Here is a 19,086-nt window from a genome sequence, read left to right as displayed (position 1 = left end):
GACGTACTGGTTTCTTTGACGTCACTGCAGCAAACCTCACCTCCGGGAAGCATCGCACAGGAAAGCGACAGCTCTTACAATTAACAATCAATCAACATTTACACATAGACAACATAGCCTAACGTAGCATTTTTAACGGTAATTTTGAGGATAGTGAAATATGCGAATGGATTCGTTGGCCAACTTAATCGGAAATGTTACAGAATGCTATAGAATGCTAACATCAGTCTTTCTTCTCTGTTATTTACAGATCAATAAATGAAGACATTGGACATCACACACACACAACAAAATCACAATAACAACAATGAATAAATATTCAACTTGAACTCAGTCCGCGTTGTGGTGAATGTGTATGTTTGTACGGTGAATGTGTATGAACAGTTCGTGCCTGCAAACAGTCCATGCGTGACAGAAGGTTGATCCGTCAGACAGGGTCAGGGTCTGCTATGTCTGAGGAGGTGTAGCCAAGGGGCTTAGAGTTGAGAATACCTTCGATCTCAATGAGGACAGTTCTCAGCACTTCCTCCATGACAGTTTGAGCCCCCAATGTGACCCGAAGGGCTGTTTTGGGGGGTTGAAGCTGAACCTGATTTGCTGACTAGCAAGTTGAGCTAGAAGATTAGGCTGAAGAGCAGCAAAGGCCTCCTGAAGCTCTTTCTCTCCCCCTCGGAAGTTGGCGCCCTAGTCACAAAGGATCTCATGAGGCTTCCCACACCGAGCAATGAAGCGCCTCAGAGCCGTTAAGAAAGAGTCTGAGTCTAGGCTAGTGAGGAGGTCAATGTGAACTGCTCTGGAAGTCATGCACTTGAACAGGATTCCCCATCTCTTTTCATTTCGGCGCCCCACTTTGATGAGATAGGGGCCAAAACAGTCGACGCCGGTAGAATAAAAGGCTGGTTTGTAGACTTGTGGTCTAGCTGGGGGAAGGTCAGGCATGTGTGGTGGATTAGGACGTCCTCGCCATTTCCTGCGGTCAACACGCTTTCGTTGATGGTGACGAATGGCCTCATGTCCTTGCAGCACCCAGTACTTCCGTCGTACCTCACCAAAGTCCTGCTCTGGACCTGGATGATGCAACTTGTCATCATAATCCTTGATAATCATCTTAGTGAGCGGGTGTTGAGGGTCAAGGACAATCAGGTGGATGATGTCTTGCTCCCGAAGACCACTCCATCGGAGACGGCCACTAACTCTGATGAGCTGAGTTGTCCTGTCAAATTCTGGGGCAAGACAGATTAGACGACTGTTGGTGACACTGGCTTCCCTGCCTTTAGATGGCTCACCTCAGTCCTTCTGTGCCTGACGAATTACCTCTAGCTCAGTCTCTGCGTATTCACTTGCAGTGGGGCGGTCTGAGGGCTCCGCCGCCCTGTGAAGCTGCTGCACAGTAGCCTCAAGGTATGCACTCAGAGAGTGATACTGCTGCAGATCAGGCAAGGGAGAGACTGAGGTCACTAGATTACAGAGGATAGGTTTCCTCACCTCATTGTCTTGCTCATTCAGAGCTAGGCATGGCGGTTCCGGCCACTGTGCTGGAGGTAGCTTGAGGAATTGGGGCCCCTAACTCCATCTGTTTCTTCCTGCCAGGCTACAGAGACACTTCCCTCGTGTAATATCATCTGTGGGGGTGTGGCTTGATGGCACATACTTCCAAATGTCAGAGTGTCCAAGTGTTCTGTCAGGTCCTGAATCTCCGCCACCCGTGTTCCCACAAACACTTTAAATCTGCAGGAATCTGAAAGCAGCCAAGTGAGTACAGTGGTTGAATCAGTCCACAAAGCAACAGAACGGATGAGGAGGGTTAACTCTGTTCTGACTATCCTTGCCAACTGAGCTCCAGTGAGAGCTGCACACAATTCTAGGCGGGGCACTGACTGGTGCTTCTTGGGGGCGACACGGGACCTGGCATTCAAGAAAGCTATTTCTACCTTGCCTTGGGAGTTCTCACTTCTTAAGTAGGCGACTGCACCATGGGCTTGTTCTGAGGTGTAGGTACAATTACAGTCCTAACACAGGGACACCAAAAGATGTAGGTGTGATAGGATTAATAAATCAGTCTCATAAAATTTATTAACCATTAATTTGGGTGTTCAATATTTTATTAATTAAACAACTAAGATTAATGGGATAAGCTAGCTGTAACACTGTGCTACAGTCTTAGAGAGTATTGTAGTACTAATGTATTACAATTACACTACTAAATCCATAACACTCATGAACAACCAGGTTGATGAAGGTAATTGGGAGTGCTTTGATGGCAGAGGTTGGCATTCAGTGAATACTGTGGCAGAAACAGACAGGACAACAGTTTATTTCATAGATACTAATTAACATAATCAATACTACTTGGCAAACTAATACTGATATGGTACAATCAATAATCAGCAGCAAATAGAATGATCAAGGCGTAAATGGTAATAAACTGGTGATGAGTTTATGTACAGGCATTCAGTGTAGGACTGAATGAGTGTTAGACCAGAGATGAGTGAGTGTGTGTGTGTGTGTGTGTGTGTGTGAGAGAGAGAGAGAGAGAGAGAGAGAGAGAGCGCGTGCGTGTATTTGGGTGTGTGCCCAGCTGCGCACTGAAGAGAGAGAAAGGAGTTCTTTGGAGAGAGGCTGTGTGCAGGCGCACAGAAAAGAGGAGGAGGTGCGAGGGAGAGAGGCTATGCACAGGCAAGAGGTATGTGTGGTATGAGGATGTAGTGCGCGCGCGTGTGTGCTAGGCACCAACTAGAGTGGGATGGCCAACGAGAAGCGCATGTGTGCGAGAGAACAAAGAATCTCTAACTTGAGAGCTAGTCTCAAGCAAGTAGGCCCTAAACTCAACAACTCTAACCAACCCTTAAGTCATGCTGCAATCCCAATGTTGGAGGTGTGCAATCAGGAAAAGGGAGTTAGAGAGAGAGAGAACACATGCCAGATCTATCCTTCATTAGTTGTGACCAAAAGAAAATAGGAAATGGCTAAAAACCGCATCGTACATGAAATACAGTGTGTACATTCAAATCATAAAAGAATTCAAATAGCAACACTTCCTTCACGTTAACTGCATATAATCTCAGGACTAAAGTGTGCCCAGATGCCAGCCTTACTTTAAATAGCTCATTGCGTGGTGACCGAAGAGGCTCTTTGGTGGCCTGATGAGCAGGGCGATTTGCAGCTCCAGGGAGAAGTTCCTTTCCTTGTCACTTGAAGATCTTCGGGGCTCGGTGGCTCGTCCGATGATCTTGAAGGGTTTTTGATTTAGTTCGTCGACGTTTAAAGAAATAAAAGGGATCCGGTCGCCTTTTCTTCGGTCGAATACTGTGTGCGTTACAGTGTAACTAGCCGGTAGAAGTTAAAGTTGCAACTGCGTGAGAGAAAGTACATTAAACTTTGGCTGTACAAATATCTCACTTCGTTGTTACTTTGTTCTTTTCTTCGGCAGAGAAACGGTGTCTCTTTATCCCGATAGGATCACTTGCCCGAGAGATCAAATACCAGGGAATAACGGAGTCTCTGTATGCAGGCAAGAACACCCGCTAGAGACACCCGCTGCTAGCAAGCTGCTGCTAAAGCGAGCTGCTGCTAGGGAGTTGTAGAATTGAAGAGCTGGAAAGAGAAAGAGTTTGGAATTTTCCGCGGTTTTATGGCGAAAATTGCGTCATCACTGTATCTGGTATCTGGCTCCATTGCTGTATCCAATACCGTTACAGTGAAATCTGAGAAGATGGGTACAGATTACCCATGCGGTCAAGCAGGGAATTTTGGGTAATATGGTATACGGGCCTGACAACCCCTACAGAGGCATCGCAGAATATGTGAATATCCCTCATACTGCTAGGGTGGTCCAACTCTGGGGTGGTATAACACCTGGACAGTGAGATCATCGGGAGGTTCTTGAGTTCGCTCTCCCATGCGTGCCAGGCGATGAGCAGATCTTGCAGCAAATGAGGGTCATCCCACTCTCTCTTTTTATCCCATAAGCACTGTGCTAGGATCTTTGCTCTGGTTGTGTATGGAATAACATAGCCAAGGGGATCATATTGGCTGGCCAAAACTTTGTAAATGGTGCGCAGAGTTGTTGTTTCATTGTCCACGGGGCGATGCCTATATGACAGAATGTCAGAGTGGCAGTTCCAGTGCAGCCCAAGGGTGGATTCCTGAGCATTTTGCTCGCCATAGCTGAGCCAGAGTTCGCTACTGTCTGATCTGGTATGTGGAGGAAGGTGGCTAATCACTGCAGGATCATTACTGGCCCACTGTCGCAGTTCAAAGCCACTAGCAGCTAACAGACTGCAGGGCTTGTCCACCAAGTTCTTTGCCAGCTCGCTGGAGGTGAGACTCTGTAGACAGTTGTCTACGTAAAAGGATCTCTCAAAAGAGTCTCTGACACCCTCCCCTGGCTTACTGCGATCAAATACATGCCTTTGCAGTGCAAAGGTTGCACAGCATGGGCTGCATGTGCTTCCAAAGGGTAGAACTTGCCACTCATAGACATTGGGTGGGGCATATCGTTTTAGGTCTCTCCAGAAGAACTTAAGCAGACGTCTGTCCTCTGGAAGCAGTCGTACTTGATGGAACATGCCACGAATTTCGCTACTGATGGCCGTGGAATGTTCCCTGAAGCGGAGAGGGACTGCAAGTAGTGAGGGGCCTAGAGTGGGACCAGGTTGCAGAAGATCATTCAGAATGTGGCTTTTGAATGAAAAGGAGCAGTTAAACACCACACTGTTCTTTCCATTATGCTGAACCATGTGATGTGGTATATACCATGCTTCATCTGATTGGTCTGCCTCATCTGGGTCCTGCTCCACAACAACCAGACTGCACTAATTTGGTGATCTCCACTTGGCAAGCAGCTTCTTGTTCTGGGCTCTTCTCTAGCCTTCTTTCATTCCCTCTCAGTTGTGGTAGTACAGCCACCTTTGGGGCCCAGAGCTGGGGCATGTACTTGGCTCTGAGGAGCGGAATGGCATAGCGTTCCACTTCATCTATCTTAACTCTCACTGTCTTCTCTTGGAGAAGCTGGATAGCTTCCTGATCTTGCTTTGACCTGACCGCAACTTTCTCGCTGCGGTAGGGAAGCACATCCATCTTCCAGAGCTTCTCCATGTGGGCATGGAGGTCAGCAGGGGTGAGGAGCATGTGAATAGTGCGCTGGGGGGTGAGCCTATCCCTGAGTTCACACACAGGCCCTTGAAGAGTCCAACCCAAGCGGGTCCTCACTGCTGCAGGGCCACCGGTGGGGCTCAGTCGAACAGGCTCTATGAGGGTAATGAGATGTGGGCAATCAGAACCAATCAGCAGAACGGGTTGGACTTTATCTAGGTACTGCAGTGGCAGGCCAGTGAGATGTCTGTACTGCCGTTGCAGTAGCTTAACTGGGTGCATGTGTTCTGCTAAACCCAGGGATTCAGCTGTAAAGGCACTGTGGATTCAGAATGCTTTCTTTGGTTCAGCAACAGGGGATATGGTGAGGGACACAACTGCTCCATGAAGAACCTGCAAGTCTTTCTGACAGTACGAAGGAGTAAGTCCTCTGGCTTCCCTTTGAGGCCCAGCTGCTGCGCTGTTTCCGGTTGCAATTGGGGCAGAGGGCTTTCAAGGTGCACCTGGCCGCCTGATGACCACGCCGACAGCGCCAGCATCTATTGTTGTCTCTAATCCACCTCTCCTTCTGTTCCTTGTTTAGCTGCTTGAAGTTGGCACAGCTATTTAAGAAGTGGTTGTTGTTATCACAGTCGGGACAGTAAGTCTTTCCCTTCTCTCTCTTGCACTCACTGGGTTTGTGGGGCATCTCTGGTGGAGGAGTTTTCACCTGGGCTCCCTTCTCTGTGCCCAGAGGAACAGTGGTCATTTAACCAGCTGGTTTAGAACTTCTGCAGCTCTCCTTTCTTCGGGCTGATGGTTCACGTCTGGTGAGGCTAGAGAACCCGGTGCTGTCCCCTTGAATCTGGAGCTCATACTCCAACCAGTCGGCAAGATCAAGGAGTGTGGGGATTGGCACTCTCAGTGGATGGATGTACCTCTTGAAGCTGGACTTGAGGTCATGGGGTTGCTTCCCAAGTAATCTGGCTACATGAGACCCACGCTCCAACTCGACACTGCCCTTTCTTCCCAGCTGTTCTAGCATGCTTACAAGGGAGCGCACTCGTAATGCAAACATGTGGAAGGCTTTTATATCCCCACTTATAATGTCTTGGCCATTCATGAGCTCAGTAATGTGCTGCAGGACAAGCTGGTGGGGCTGTCCATGCATTTTAGTGAGAGCAGCCATGGTGTCTGTGTAGGGGTACCTGGAGCTAGTGTAGGAATCTGCCACAAGCAGGTCCTCCTCAAAGTGCATATGGTCAGTGAGAATGTGGAATTTGAACCGTTCTGTGGCATCTTCTGGAAGAATATTCTCCAGGGTAATCCTCAACCTTGCTAACTCCCTCAGGTCTGAAGAAGTCAAGCTGGGGATTGTAGGAGTGGGCCCTCGGTATGTTTTCTCTTGAGCCTCTGAGAGGGGCCTCTGGTGTGGTGGGTGGTAGCGATCTGGTGAGGGATAAGCCTTTGGTACTCTACGGTGATGATCATATCGCTCACGGGCTGGGGTTGAGGACTCTAAATGGTGAGCTGGAGCACTATAGGAGGTGGAATACCTTCTAGGGGAAGGATTACTAAATGTTGGCTGATGAGGCATGCTTGGAACTGTCCCAGCTGACAAAGCGGTATCTCTCAGCTGGTGCACTAATCCTGCTTCATAGCCTTTAGGTGAAGACTGAAGACATCTCCGCTCTGGGATCAATGGAAACTTTGGCCATGGGACAGGGACTGGGCGGTTTGACTTTGGCTCTTGACTGCCTTCGTCCTGCATTATTGCATTATTCTGCAGGATCACCATTTAAGGTGATCACCGGACACTTCAGTTTAGTGCATGCTCTTTACATACGCCTATTACCATATAAACAATTTTAGCTGCTTCATAGCTGAAACTTTGGTTGGCAAACTAGTCACGGCAGATTGCAACATACATTTAAATCTGCAATGTGATGCATTTCCAATATCGTACACACAAACATACATCCAGAAACTGCACATTTAAGAACAAGTTAACATTACGTACTGAAATGAACACATGTTGATGACTAGCAGACATCGTAGCAAACTGTGCCTATCGAGCAAATAAAGGTGATGGACAATGCTAAACTTGAAATGTACAGAGTAAATTCACATACTTACATTTAAATGGACGCACACAACACTGAAAAAGGGGCAAATCCCACGGCCAAACGATCGGCAAACTTTGGCAACTCGTATATTCCTTTTCACAATACCACTCCCCAGCAAAACAATCAGACTAATTATCTTACAAAACAGCACATAATGTGCGATGTTCTGATTGGCCAAGGGCAAATGAGTGGGCAGGCTAAATGTAAAGAGGCCACTACAAGGAAAAAGTACAGTCACAAACGGCCCTTTTTAGCAATAGTTACATCTGAACAGACATGGTTCAGAATAAGAGAACTGTTGAACCTGATGGTCTTATTATCATAGTTACAAAGAAAGCTTCACACCTCTGGTGTCACGTTACAGTTGGTGCCAAGAGCAATTGATTAAGGCAAAATATAACTAGTAATGGGCAAATGGCAACCACCACAGACAAAAGGGGCCTTTAGCATTAACACCAAGATTCTGTTTTTCCTTAAGCAACATTGTAAACCTATTGTCTGTCTCATGGTATAAAAGGCCGATCACGGTAACAGTTCGCTGAGTTAAGCTTCGGCGCAAGCAGACTTGCTGCCGGGTTCCACCACCAAATATTGCCATTTGTTTCACGGCATAAAAGGCTGATCATGGTAACAGTTCTCTGAGCTAAGTTTCACAGGCAGACCTGCTGGCAGATTCCATCACGTACCAAATAAAGCTTTTCTACAAGCACGCTTTTGGTCCGGTTCGTTTACTTGTAAAATCACAAGAAAAGCCAACAATAGAAACCGTCACTATTTGTAGGTTCATTAATGCTAATTGCATGTAGTAAAAGACACATCATTTTAGTTTACTGAATAAAACAAATAGAACAAAGAATTATTGTGAACACAACTACTAGACATGTTAACAAAATGTAGAATAAATACCATATCTGTGTTGCGCGAACAACAAATAAACAGCAGGGATGGAATGCCTCAGTGACATTCTTCCAGTGAACCAACAGCATAACATAAGTGCTTTTCCAATGGGTTTTGCAAGCATCACAATGACATCTCACACATATGTGTGTGTTGTCAGGGAAGTACATCTTCTACAGCAGCAGGATGTCAGCTAAACATCAGGCACTGATGTCTCTGTAACAGTGTGTCAGTGAACCAACAGCCTATTACAGGCATCTTCTTAACAGATGTGTAGGTATCACATAGACATCTCAAAGGCATATATGTGCTGTCTGGGTATATGGTATTGTGAGATTTTGGGTTGATTTCCAGAACTAAAATTTGATCTTCAACAACATTCTCCTGCTATTTCTCTAATACTGTTTAGATGTTGTGGTGGGGTTACAGCGAGGTCTCACTGTTCCCGTTTAAAATCACATGTTTGATGTTTGTGCATTACTACTACTACTGCTGCTACTAGTAATAATAGAAATAATAAAAATCCAAGCTCTGCAACTTGAAGTTCAAAACATCTGGGATGTGAAGGCCCAAGTCATCCCTGTAGCAAAGCGGCTGTACCACACAACAGCCAAATCTGTTGTCCTTAACAAACAATACCTGCCTTCCTCTATTACAGTGCCGTGCTGAATTGTGAGATCTGCTCTCAATGGATACATTTACCACGTCATGATGACGGTGGAGGACTTGAGTCTCTCAGTGTACTTATAAGGAGATGTTATTCAGTGAATTTCCTGCAGACAGGTTAATGAAAACAGCAACAGTGGTGAGCCACAGAAACAGGATTCTTAAGAGTATACAGGGATTCTCAAAACAGACTTTCCTCCCCATTGAATTAAAATGGAATCTCAGGACGTGGCATATTGTTATCCATCGCATAATACATCATGCACTAAGGATGTGAGATCCGGATCTGAATATATTTTTATGTACATTATTTTCTTTTCATTGTCGGCTCTGACAGTTTTTTTGAATCTGCTTGTGATAATATCTGTCTCTCACTTTAAGCAGCTCCACACTCCAACCAATATGCTTGTCCTCTCCCTGGCTGTGGCAGATATGATCGTTGGATTGTTCGTTATGCCAGTAGAGGGCATCAGACTAATTGAAACCTGCTGGTATTTTGGAGAGATATTTTGTTCCATTTTTCCACTTGTTGTAACTACGGTGGTGTCAGGCTCTCTTGGAAATTTGATCTTTATATCTATAGACCGATATATTGCTGTGAGTGATCCTTTACTGTATTCCACAAAAGTGACCATTAAAAGGGTGATAATCTGTATTTCTGTTATATGGTTATATTCTCTTATTTATTCTGTGGCTGTTTTATCCAATCATATGTTTTACCCAGAGACACGTAATACCTGTTATGGAGAGTGTCTGTTTGTCTCAAACTTCACTTGGGCTATTGTTGACCTTATCCTTTCATTAATTTCCCCCTGTACAGTTGTAATATCTTTATATTTGAGAATATACTGTGTAGCAAAATATCAGGCCCAGGTAATTAACTCCATAACAACTGGGGTCTCTGTAGGGGGGAAAGGTTTAACCCTACTGAAGTCTGAAAGAAAAGCAGCAAAAACATTAGGTATTGTCGTTTTTGTTTATCTACTTTGTTGGATACCATATTACATAAATGGTCTTTCTATGGGCAGTGTCACATCTGAGTCGGTTGTCATGACATTTCTGCTGTGGTTGATGTACATGAATTCATGTATGAATCCACTTATTTATGCATTATTTTACCCCTGGTTCAAAATCTCAACCAAACATATTATAACACTAAGAATATTTGATTCATCATCATCATACTGCAGTTTATTTACAATGTAAATTTAATTAATCAAAAAATTAAAAAAAAAAAAAAAAACTTTTCAGTAAAAGAAAATTTTTCAGTAAAATGAAGTAATACCTGAATGCAGTAATAAGTCATTCTGTTTCACTCACGATGACATCAAATGATGTTTTGAAATCATAAGATGGAGAAAAAAGTAGGGTCATGCAAAAAAAAAAAAAGGAAAAAAAAGAAAAACACACTACACATAATTCATGTCTTTTTTCTCAGTCACTAACAACCAGTATTTATTGGCATTGTTTAATGATCTCATAATGAAATTTGCATTATTTAGTTACGTTTTATTATATTATTATTATTATTTATCTCAGATTCTCACTCATGGATGTCTCCTTTAGGAACTTCCACCCTATTTTGCCCACTGCGAATCTTTGAAACAGCATGAAGACTGAAACACACATGTTTTAACCATGGTGGAATGATCACCTGTGTTCAGAGTGAGTCTCCCCTGCATCGTCAAACAGCAGCACATCGTTGAAAAGGGAATTAAACTGAGTCTCTGCAGTGGTGGGCTTGTGTGTGTGTGTGTGTGTTTTCTCTTTTCTGCTGCACTGACCAAGCATATTTAATCCTGTTGTTCAATAAAATGCAATACTATGTTGGGATTATACAGCTGATTTTTTTTTTCAAACTCTGATGTGACAGTAGAGTTTTGCTTTGTTAAGTCGGGAAATACCCTATGGTATGACATGGTTGTGGAAGCTAGAGGGCATAGAAGTATAAGGGAATTGGCCATATCTTGTTCATTCATTGCAGTAGCCATAAATGAAGCAGTGTACATTTCTATTAAGTAGTTTTTTAGATACAATTTTTCCAAAATAATTATTTGCCCTTGTCTTTATTTATCATTACAAATCAAGCTGTGGATGGAGGGGAGTTCAGGAGCATAAGCTACACAGTCGCAAGTATAAATGTTTTTGAATGAAATGTTCGTATAGTGTAAGATTAGAGTAACATCTGAACAGACATGGTTCAGAATAAGAGAACTGCTGAACCTGACGGTCTTATTATCATAGTTACAAAGAAAGCTTCACACCTCTGGTGTCACGTTATAGTTGGAGCCAAGAGCAATTGATTAAGGCAAAATATAACTAGTAATGGGCAAATGGCAACCACCACAGACAAGAGGGGCCTTTGGCATTAACACCAAGATTCTGATATTCCTTAAGCAACATTGTAAACTTATTGTCTGTTGCCATTTGTTTCACGATGTAAAAGGCTGATCATGGTAACAGTTCTCTGAGCTAAGTTTTGCAGGCATACCTGCTGCCAGATTCCATCACCACCAAATAAAGCTTTTCTCCAAGCGCGCTTTTGGTCCGGTTCGTTTACTTGTAAAATCACAAGAAAAGCCAACAATAGAAACCACCACTATTTGTAGGTTCATTAATGCTAATTGAATGTTGTAAAAGACACATCATTTTAGTTTACTGAATAAAACAAATAAAACATAAAGAATTCTTTTGAACACAATTACTTGACATGTTAACAAAATGTAGAATAAATACCATAGCTGTGTTGCGCAAACAACAAATAAACAGCAGGGATGGAATGTCTCAGTGACATTCTTCCAGTGAACCAACAGCATAACATAAGTGCTTTTCCAATGGGTTTTGCAAGCATCACAATGACATCTCACACATATGTGTGTGTTGTCAGGGAAGTACATCTTCTACAGCAGCAGGATGTCAGCTAAACATCAAGCACTGATGTATCTGTGACAGTGTGCCAGTGAGCCAATGGCCTATTACCGGCATCTTCTTAATAGATGTGTGGGTATCACATAGACATCTATAGACCGATATATTGCTGTGAGTGTTCCTTTACTGTATTCCACGAAAGTGATCATCAAAAGGGTGATAATCTATATTTTTGTTATATGGTTATATTCTCTTATTTATTCTGTGGCTATTTTATTCAATCATATTCATGTATGAATCCACTTATTTACGCATTATTTTATCCCTGGTTCAAAATATCAGCCAAACATATTATAACACTAAGAATATTTGATTCATCATCATCATACAGCAATTTATTTACAATGTAAATTTAATTAATCACAAAAGAAAAAAAAAAGAAAAAAAACATTTCAGTAAAATGAAGTAATACCTGAATGCAGTAATAAGTCATTCTATCTCAGTCATGATAACTTCAAATCATGTTTTGAAATCATAAGATGGAGAAAAAAGTAGGGTCATGCAAAAAAAAAAAGAAAAAAAAAAAGAAAGAACGAAACACATTACACATAATTCATGTCTTTTTTCTCAGTCACATACAAGCAGTATTTATTGGCATTGTTTAATCATAAGGAAATTTGCATTTTTTAGTTACATTTTAGAAAAATGTGTCTTGCTTACAGAAGACTTCACATTAGAAGTTTGAATTGCATGTTTTCTGTTGTACTGAGAAGCATTGGGAACTTTGCTAAATTATTTATTATATTCTTATTATCTATCTCAGATTCTCACTCACAGTGTAATACTACTACTACTACTACTACTACTAGTAATAATAATAATAATAATAATAACAACAACAAGAACAACAATATTATTATTATTATTATTATTATTATTATTATTATTATTATTACTATTATTATTATTATTATTATTATTATTATTATTAAGATGTTAGAATGTTCTAGTGCTCTGCAGGTTTTAAATATCCTCCAGCTGCTATTTGGTATGAATAAATATAATATAATGAATTTCAGTCTGTTGACTTGAGGACAGGGAATCACAAATTCACCTAGTGTTCAGGCTGAGTACCATGTTTTACACCATCAAGGTTTTTGATCGTTAGTTGAGAGTTCAACATATGTAAAAGCCTCAGCAGTGGAAAAATATTGTGAACTAGGCACAGGAAAATGAACTCATGAACTCATAAAAAGTTTCCAATATGATTATGCATAATTGTATTGCTTAAATCACGGAATTCACCCTTACAGTGCATCAACATTTCATAAGTCACAGAAGAGAAAACATTCTTGTGGCAGTTTTGAAAATATTCAGATCATTATGGATAATCAGAACAATGAAAAATGAAAAACTCTATTAAATTTAACATAAACTAGCACTATAAGAGTGGCATGACCACAGTCTGTTTTTTTTTTTGCACAGGGATAATAAGACATGCCTATGTCATGCCATGTTTCATGTAGTAGGCCTAGATATCATCTGGTTAATTAGAAATATTTATATCAATGTGAAGTGACATAATAATTTATGACTGAGTATTATTGTGTAATTTTAGATTATTTGTCTCGTAAAACTCACATTTCAAAGAGATAAGACCGTCCATTTGTAACAACAAATCAGCAATATTTATTTATTGTCATCACAATTAATGTACATAGTTCTAAAGAAATTGAAACTGTCAAGCAAGGATTTTTTGGTTTTTTTTTATAACAGAACTTGTTGATAAGTGCTTTTCACTGTATTGTTGTGTATTACTCTCTGAATTTCTGTATTTTCTAACTTAAGTTATGGACATGAGCAAAGCGACTAATGGTGTAAAACTGACCTTATTTCTGATCATTGAGATCCTCTTCAGTAAAGGTGAAGGCATATACTTCAACTGAGATGTGTATTACAGGTCCAGAAATCACCTTCCATTTAGCACTTGTTTGGTTGTTATAATTTGAACAGTGACTTGTCAAGAAAGCTTTATAGAATTTATGAATGTACTGCATCTCAATTTTACTAATATTGCTACTTTGGTTTTTCAATTTGCATATATTTTTGGAAGTGTGTTTTCCCAGTACAAACTTGGCCATTTAACTAAGAGTGCATTCTATTAGGATATTGACCTAATTGCTGCATTAAACATTTTCTGAGTGCAGATTTAAAAATGCAGATGATTTTTCAAAGACTTTTAATTGTAGTATGAGTTTCACTGATGTTTTAAACCAAGGATAATATATAGCATAGATGAGAGGGTTTACAAAGGAATTTGTATACAGAACCCATGAAAAAAAGATGTAATGATAGATGAAGATGAAATGCTATCTTCAGTTAGTAGACTAATGTAATAAGGTATCCAGCAAAGCAGGTAAACTGCAACCACAACACCCAATGTTTTAGCTGCTTTTCGTTCAGATCTCTTTGAAGTTTTGACCACAATGCCAGATCTGTTGTCTGTGTTTACAGAGTTAATGACTTGGACCTGGTATCTCACCACTTGACATATTTTCAAATATAGAGTTATCATAACGGAACAAGGACAAACAAAGGAAAAAAATACATCAATAACTCCCCATGTAAAACTAATGAAAAGTACACACTGTCCTTTGCAAACTGTCTCCTGTTCATGCTTGCTGTGGTTATTGCTATAAAGAAGTATCAGATTATATATGAGAGAGCATGACCAGCTTAGACAAATGCAAAACGTACTTTTGCCAACAGTTACCACTGAGGAGTAAAGCAATGGGTAACATACAGCAACATAACGATCCACGGCAATAAACACCAAAATGCTAAGAGAGGCTGAGATAACAGTGTAAACAATTAGCTGAAACATAAAACAAAAAACTGGCCCAAAATACCAGCATGACTCCACAAACTTTATGCTTTCAACCGGAATCACAAAAATCCCAACAAAAAGATCTGCCACAGCAAGAGAAAGGATGAAATAGTTTGTTGGAGTTTGGAGTTGCTTGAAGTGACAGATGGAGAGAATCACTAGAAGGTTCACAAATACTGTGAACATTGACAATAATGAAAAAAAGATGTACAGGAAAATATGTTCAGATTTTGATCGAAATTCCTTTTTGCAAGAAGTGTTCAGCATTGGAAAACAGTAGTTGATTGTCTGATATTCTTTTTCCATTGTGAACTCCATTTATGCTACAGTGATTAAAACACTGTGTCTGTCTCAGGTATACAGTGGATTTGGGAATTTAAGTCACCCAGAGAAGAAGAAAGTCCTGTCTGGGCGTGTATGGCTAGTGGTGTTTATGACACGGCCCATTTTAGATGAAAAAGGACACAGCTAGGACAACCTCCTCCTTACACTATCCTCCTCAATCCTCCAATTACTCAGGGTGAAGATGAATCTGATTGCTCCTCCTTCCTTACGCCCAGCTCCTCTCATATACATTTACTTAAGCCTAAGAAGAATTCTGGTTGCCTTAATTCTAAAGGCCTCCACTTCACCTACTACAGAGGCAGGAGTTCTGACCAGCTCAATTCTAAAAACACTTTACTTTTACAGGGCCATACTATTTCTGCTGCGAGGTTTAAAAAAGTGAACAGGTTCGAGTTAAAGTTCAGAGGTGACAAAGTGTAGTTTATTTGTATGCAGAGCATTGCATTTAGTTCCATATCAGACAGTTCACATAACATACCTTAAGTCATTGAGAATAAATCTAGATAATAATTTCGTTAGTGATTACCAGATAAAATTCATCACAAAAAAAAAAAAAAAAGCAAAACACTTTGTTTGGCAAATTGTCAGTCAATTAAACAATTAAATTGCAGCTCTTCATTGAAATATGCTGTAGTAACAAGCAATATCCTGTGGTTATAAGGAACAACATATCTCACAAGAGTACAGGCCTCTAGACACCTTGTCAGAGTTTCAATTTTCACCATATTGAAAAAGTGTAGAGGTATTTTAGCCTGTCTTGTCAGTTTAATAAGACATTCGTCATCTCACCAGAGCCTCTTTACAGACACAATGACCAGTTTATTATTTACAGTTGTCTTGTACACAGTTACCCCCTACATCCAGAGAACCCTTCATTTTTGGGCACATGGAAATATTGGGGCAAGGTGTTGGAAAGATTCCAAGATCCTTGCTGATGCATCACAAAATTGGTGTGGGTTGGATGAAGAGAACGATATTTTTCTCTTCGTCTAAAGGTCAGCAACTGGTCACTGCACAGGGCGCCCAAGTCAGCTCATTCTCATTATCCTTAAACCATTCTGTTAGATCACGTAATGGAATAAAAAATGGTTTGTGTGAAAATATACATTTCAAATCATATGTGGATATATCATCATATTTTTGCTTGGTTTCTGATAGGGATTTTGTTTATCTATTATTTTGGTCTAATTGTAAAATGGGTGATTAATTATGTTGGTCAGACGAAGTCTTCATGTAGGGGGAGTGCACTGCCTGCATCTCATTTATTACACTTTTGAATTGAGAGCCATAGTATGTTCTGTCTTTTTTGCTGTTTTTTTTTTTTGTTTGTTTTTTTTTTCCATTTTTAGTAGCGTAACATGCACACCATTTTGTTGCACAGCATCAGGGTCCTGAAGCTGTACCAACCTATTTGGTTGTTGTGCCGTGGATGCCAGGAACATTTTAAACTCTGTGACAGAGCACATGCTTTCCACTGTGTTGTATTACCCTTCTGGAAGTATCCACATGGGTAAACTATGCTAGCTATGAGGGGTCAGCAACAATGTTACGATATGCTGTGCCATTTTACAGGTTGCACAATTGGTATCAATAATAAGAACAACTGATAATGCAGTAAACTGCAAAAGTGCATACACTTTTTCTTAAAACATAATAAAACTGAATGATGTACAATCTTGAATAACATAATACAGTTAAAACACATGGCTGATAATGTAATAAAAATGACTGAAGTCTTGCAGACATGTAAGACATCATCCTTCGGTCTGAAATTAGGCAGTGAAGTTTTAGTTGGGTGATTTGATATTTCTTTTATCTCCATCTTTTTTAACCTTAAACTAAAATAATGGAACTTGCATGTAAATGTTCATCCTTGTGTCACAGCCTGCACCTCATTTTGGACTTTTGTTTTGAATTGTCTTGTACCCCTGTTCCGTGTGTGTCTCCGCCTTTCACCTGATTCTGTTTATTCTATTTATTAACCTCATTTCAGCCTAGTTAATTTCTACCAATCATGTTTCCCCTGTTTAGTTCTCCTCTTGTATTTAAGCTCTTGTGTTTGACCTGTCCTTTGTCTATTGATGTTTGTGTTTGGTTACACTCTGTTAGGCTGCACCTTTTTGTTACTGGTCTTTGTTCCTGTTTATTTATCTACATTTTGTAAGTAAAGTCCTCCTTTTTTGTCACCACCATCACCGTGTCTTGCGCTTGGGTCCACCTCCACGCCCGACACCTTGTCACAAAGTCACCAGAAAACCGGACACAAGTGCAGAGTTTGTATTTTAATTAGAACCAGGCGAATACAAAACTGAAACACACAACTGATTCCAACAATTTCCAAAAATACGTAGAAAACAAACAGAAAAGCAAACGGCAAACTTAAACTGGAATATAAATCAGGACTAAGACTCAGAATCACACTTGGAACAAGACTACAAATACTAGGTAAATACAGAGCACTCAGAATACACATGGTAAAGTGTAGACTTCGCGACGATTTTGGGAAACACTGAGGTTTATAAAGAGTGGGGAATCAGAGAAAACAAAGTGAACACAGGTGTGGAGAATGATGAAAGGACAGGCCGATGATTAGTAAACTGGCAATCCCGATCGCTGAATGGTTGGAGTTGATGCGGGAGGAGACGAAGTCGTTACAATCCTACTGGAGCCGCTCATGCCGCTGGAAGTCTGTCTGGCAGAGTCAAGATGGTGCGAGTGAGGTCTGCGCACCCACACCCTCACCCTCACCCTAATCCTTTCCCTGCGCACGCCCCTTGCTCCATCCCCCACCCCATTAGGTCCTGTGGCGATGTGGAATGGCGGCAGGCACAGGTCAAGGATGTGGCTGGGAGTGCCTAGCCAAACCATGCACACAGGCGGCAATGGAGTGATGATCGTTGAAATCGCAGGATGGAGCAGTGTGTCTCCTCGGCAGCTTCCGTTGTGTCTGAGCAGCCCCACACTGCTCATCCCTAAAGGGGAAGGACCTGGAAAAGGTCATGAACTGTCTCCACCCAGCTCCTCGCCTTTCAGTGTAACAGTATTGGATAGAGCAGAGCTGTAAAAGCGATGACCCAGCTGCACCCTTAAAACCCACACCTAGAACGAAATTTCTTTCTCTCTAGCAGTGGACACCACTGGTTAAAGTGATACTGTTATCTTGCAAGGACAATCAAAGAGCAACCACGTGAGTCATCTGTACAAAACTTCTGGCCAAAGTTGGAACGTACCTTTGTCTCGTAGTTGTAACTCTTAGATTAAAACCAGTAATTATAATGCAGCCCACGCAGTTTTATAGAAAGGAAAGGCAACCGGATCCCTTTTCATTTCTCCAAGACGTCGACGAACTACAAGCAAAACCTTTTCCAAATCCTCGGACAACCGGCAGAATCCGAAGATTTTCAGCTGACGAGCTGGGACAAAAAGGACTGTTTCCCCTGGACCTGTGCTACGCGCTGTTCATTGGATAACAGGAGACGCACCTCCGATCGCCAAGCAAGAGCTATCTCAAGTAAGGCTGGCATCTGGGCAAAAGTTAGTTTCATTTGTATTTAGCTAAAGTGAGGAAAGTGTTTTTATTTGAATTCATTTGTGGTTTGAATATATACGCTGTGATTCACTTAGATTCGGTCTTAGACTGGGTGTTTTGTTTTTCTGTTTATTATCTGTGTTAGTTAGACTGTGCATGTGTTCTTTGTTTTCTCTCTAACTCTCTTTGTCGCACCACACACCTCAACATCGGGATTTCAGGAATAGCTAAGGGTTGAATAGAGGTTTGGGTTTAGAGCCTAGTCAAGACTAGTTCTTGAATCACGGATCCTTAGTCCCTCTATCTTACACGCGCTCTTGCTAACCATTCCCCATCCTTGTTGGTGCCTGGCACTCACACTCACACATTACACTCATACACCACACCTACCTCTAGCTGTGCACCTGCGCGCCGTCTCTCTCCCTCGCTCCTCCTTCCTTTTCTGTGCGCCTGCGTACGAACTCTCCCTTTCTCCTCTCCCTCCTTTTCTGTGCGCCTGCGTACAGACTCTCTCCCTCACTTCTCTTTTTGCCTGTAGTGCACAGCTGCACGCACACCCACACTCTCACGCATGTTCTCACACACACACACACACACACACACTTGCCCCCACTCTAACAGTATCTACTCACATATTCATCCAATTCTACACAGTAAACCCACACACAGTCTCACTACCTCCTATTCATTTGTGC

At 41.5% G+C, this 19,086-nt stretch overlaps 1 protein-coding gene and 1 pseudogene across 1 annotated transcript; one reads left to right on the top strand and one right to left on the bottom strand.

Moving 5' to 3' along the window:
- The first annotated feature begins 8,975 nt into the window (after positions 1-8,975).
- LOC115828226 (trace amine-associated receptor 8a-like) lies at positions 8,976-9,968 on the top strand. The gene has a single exon (XM_030792183.1). The coding sequence runs from the start codon at positions 8,976-8,978 to the stop codon at positions 9,966-9,968; it is 993 nt and encodes a 330-aa protein (XP_030648043.1).
- Positions 9,969-13,816: 3,848 nt separating this feature from the next.
- On the bottom strand, positions 13,817-15,093 carry LOC115828224 (trace amine-associated receptor 13c-like; annotated as a pseudogene).
- Between the last annotated feature and the right edge of the window lie 3,993 nt (positions 15,094-19,086).

The sequence above is a fragment of the Chanos chanos genome, chromosome 15 (assembly GCF_902362185.1).
Source record: "Chanos chanos chromosome 15, fChaCha1.1, whole genome shotgun sequence".
Taxonomy (NCBI): domain Eukaryota; kingdom Metazoa; phylum Chordata; class Actinopteri; order Gonorynchiformes; family Chanidae; genus Chanos; species Chanos chanos.
This window is presented reverse-complemented; position numbering and strand designations above follow the sequence as displayed.

Bases quoted from the DNA above. Each gene is read 5' to 3' on its own strand.
- LOC115828226 (XM_030792183.1), top strand. From the start codon at position 8,976: ATGGAATCTCAGGACGTGGCATATTGTTATCCATCGCATAATACATCA.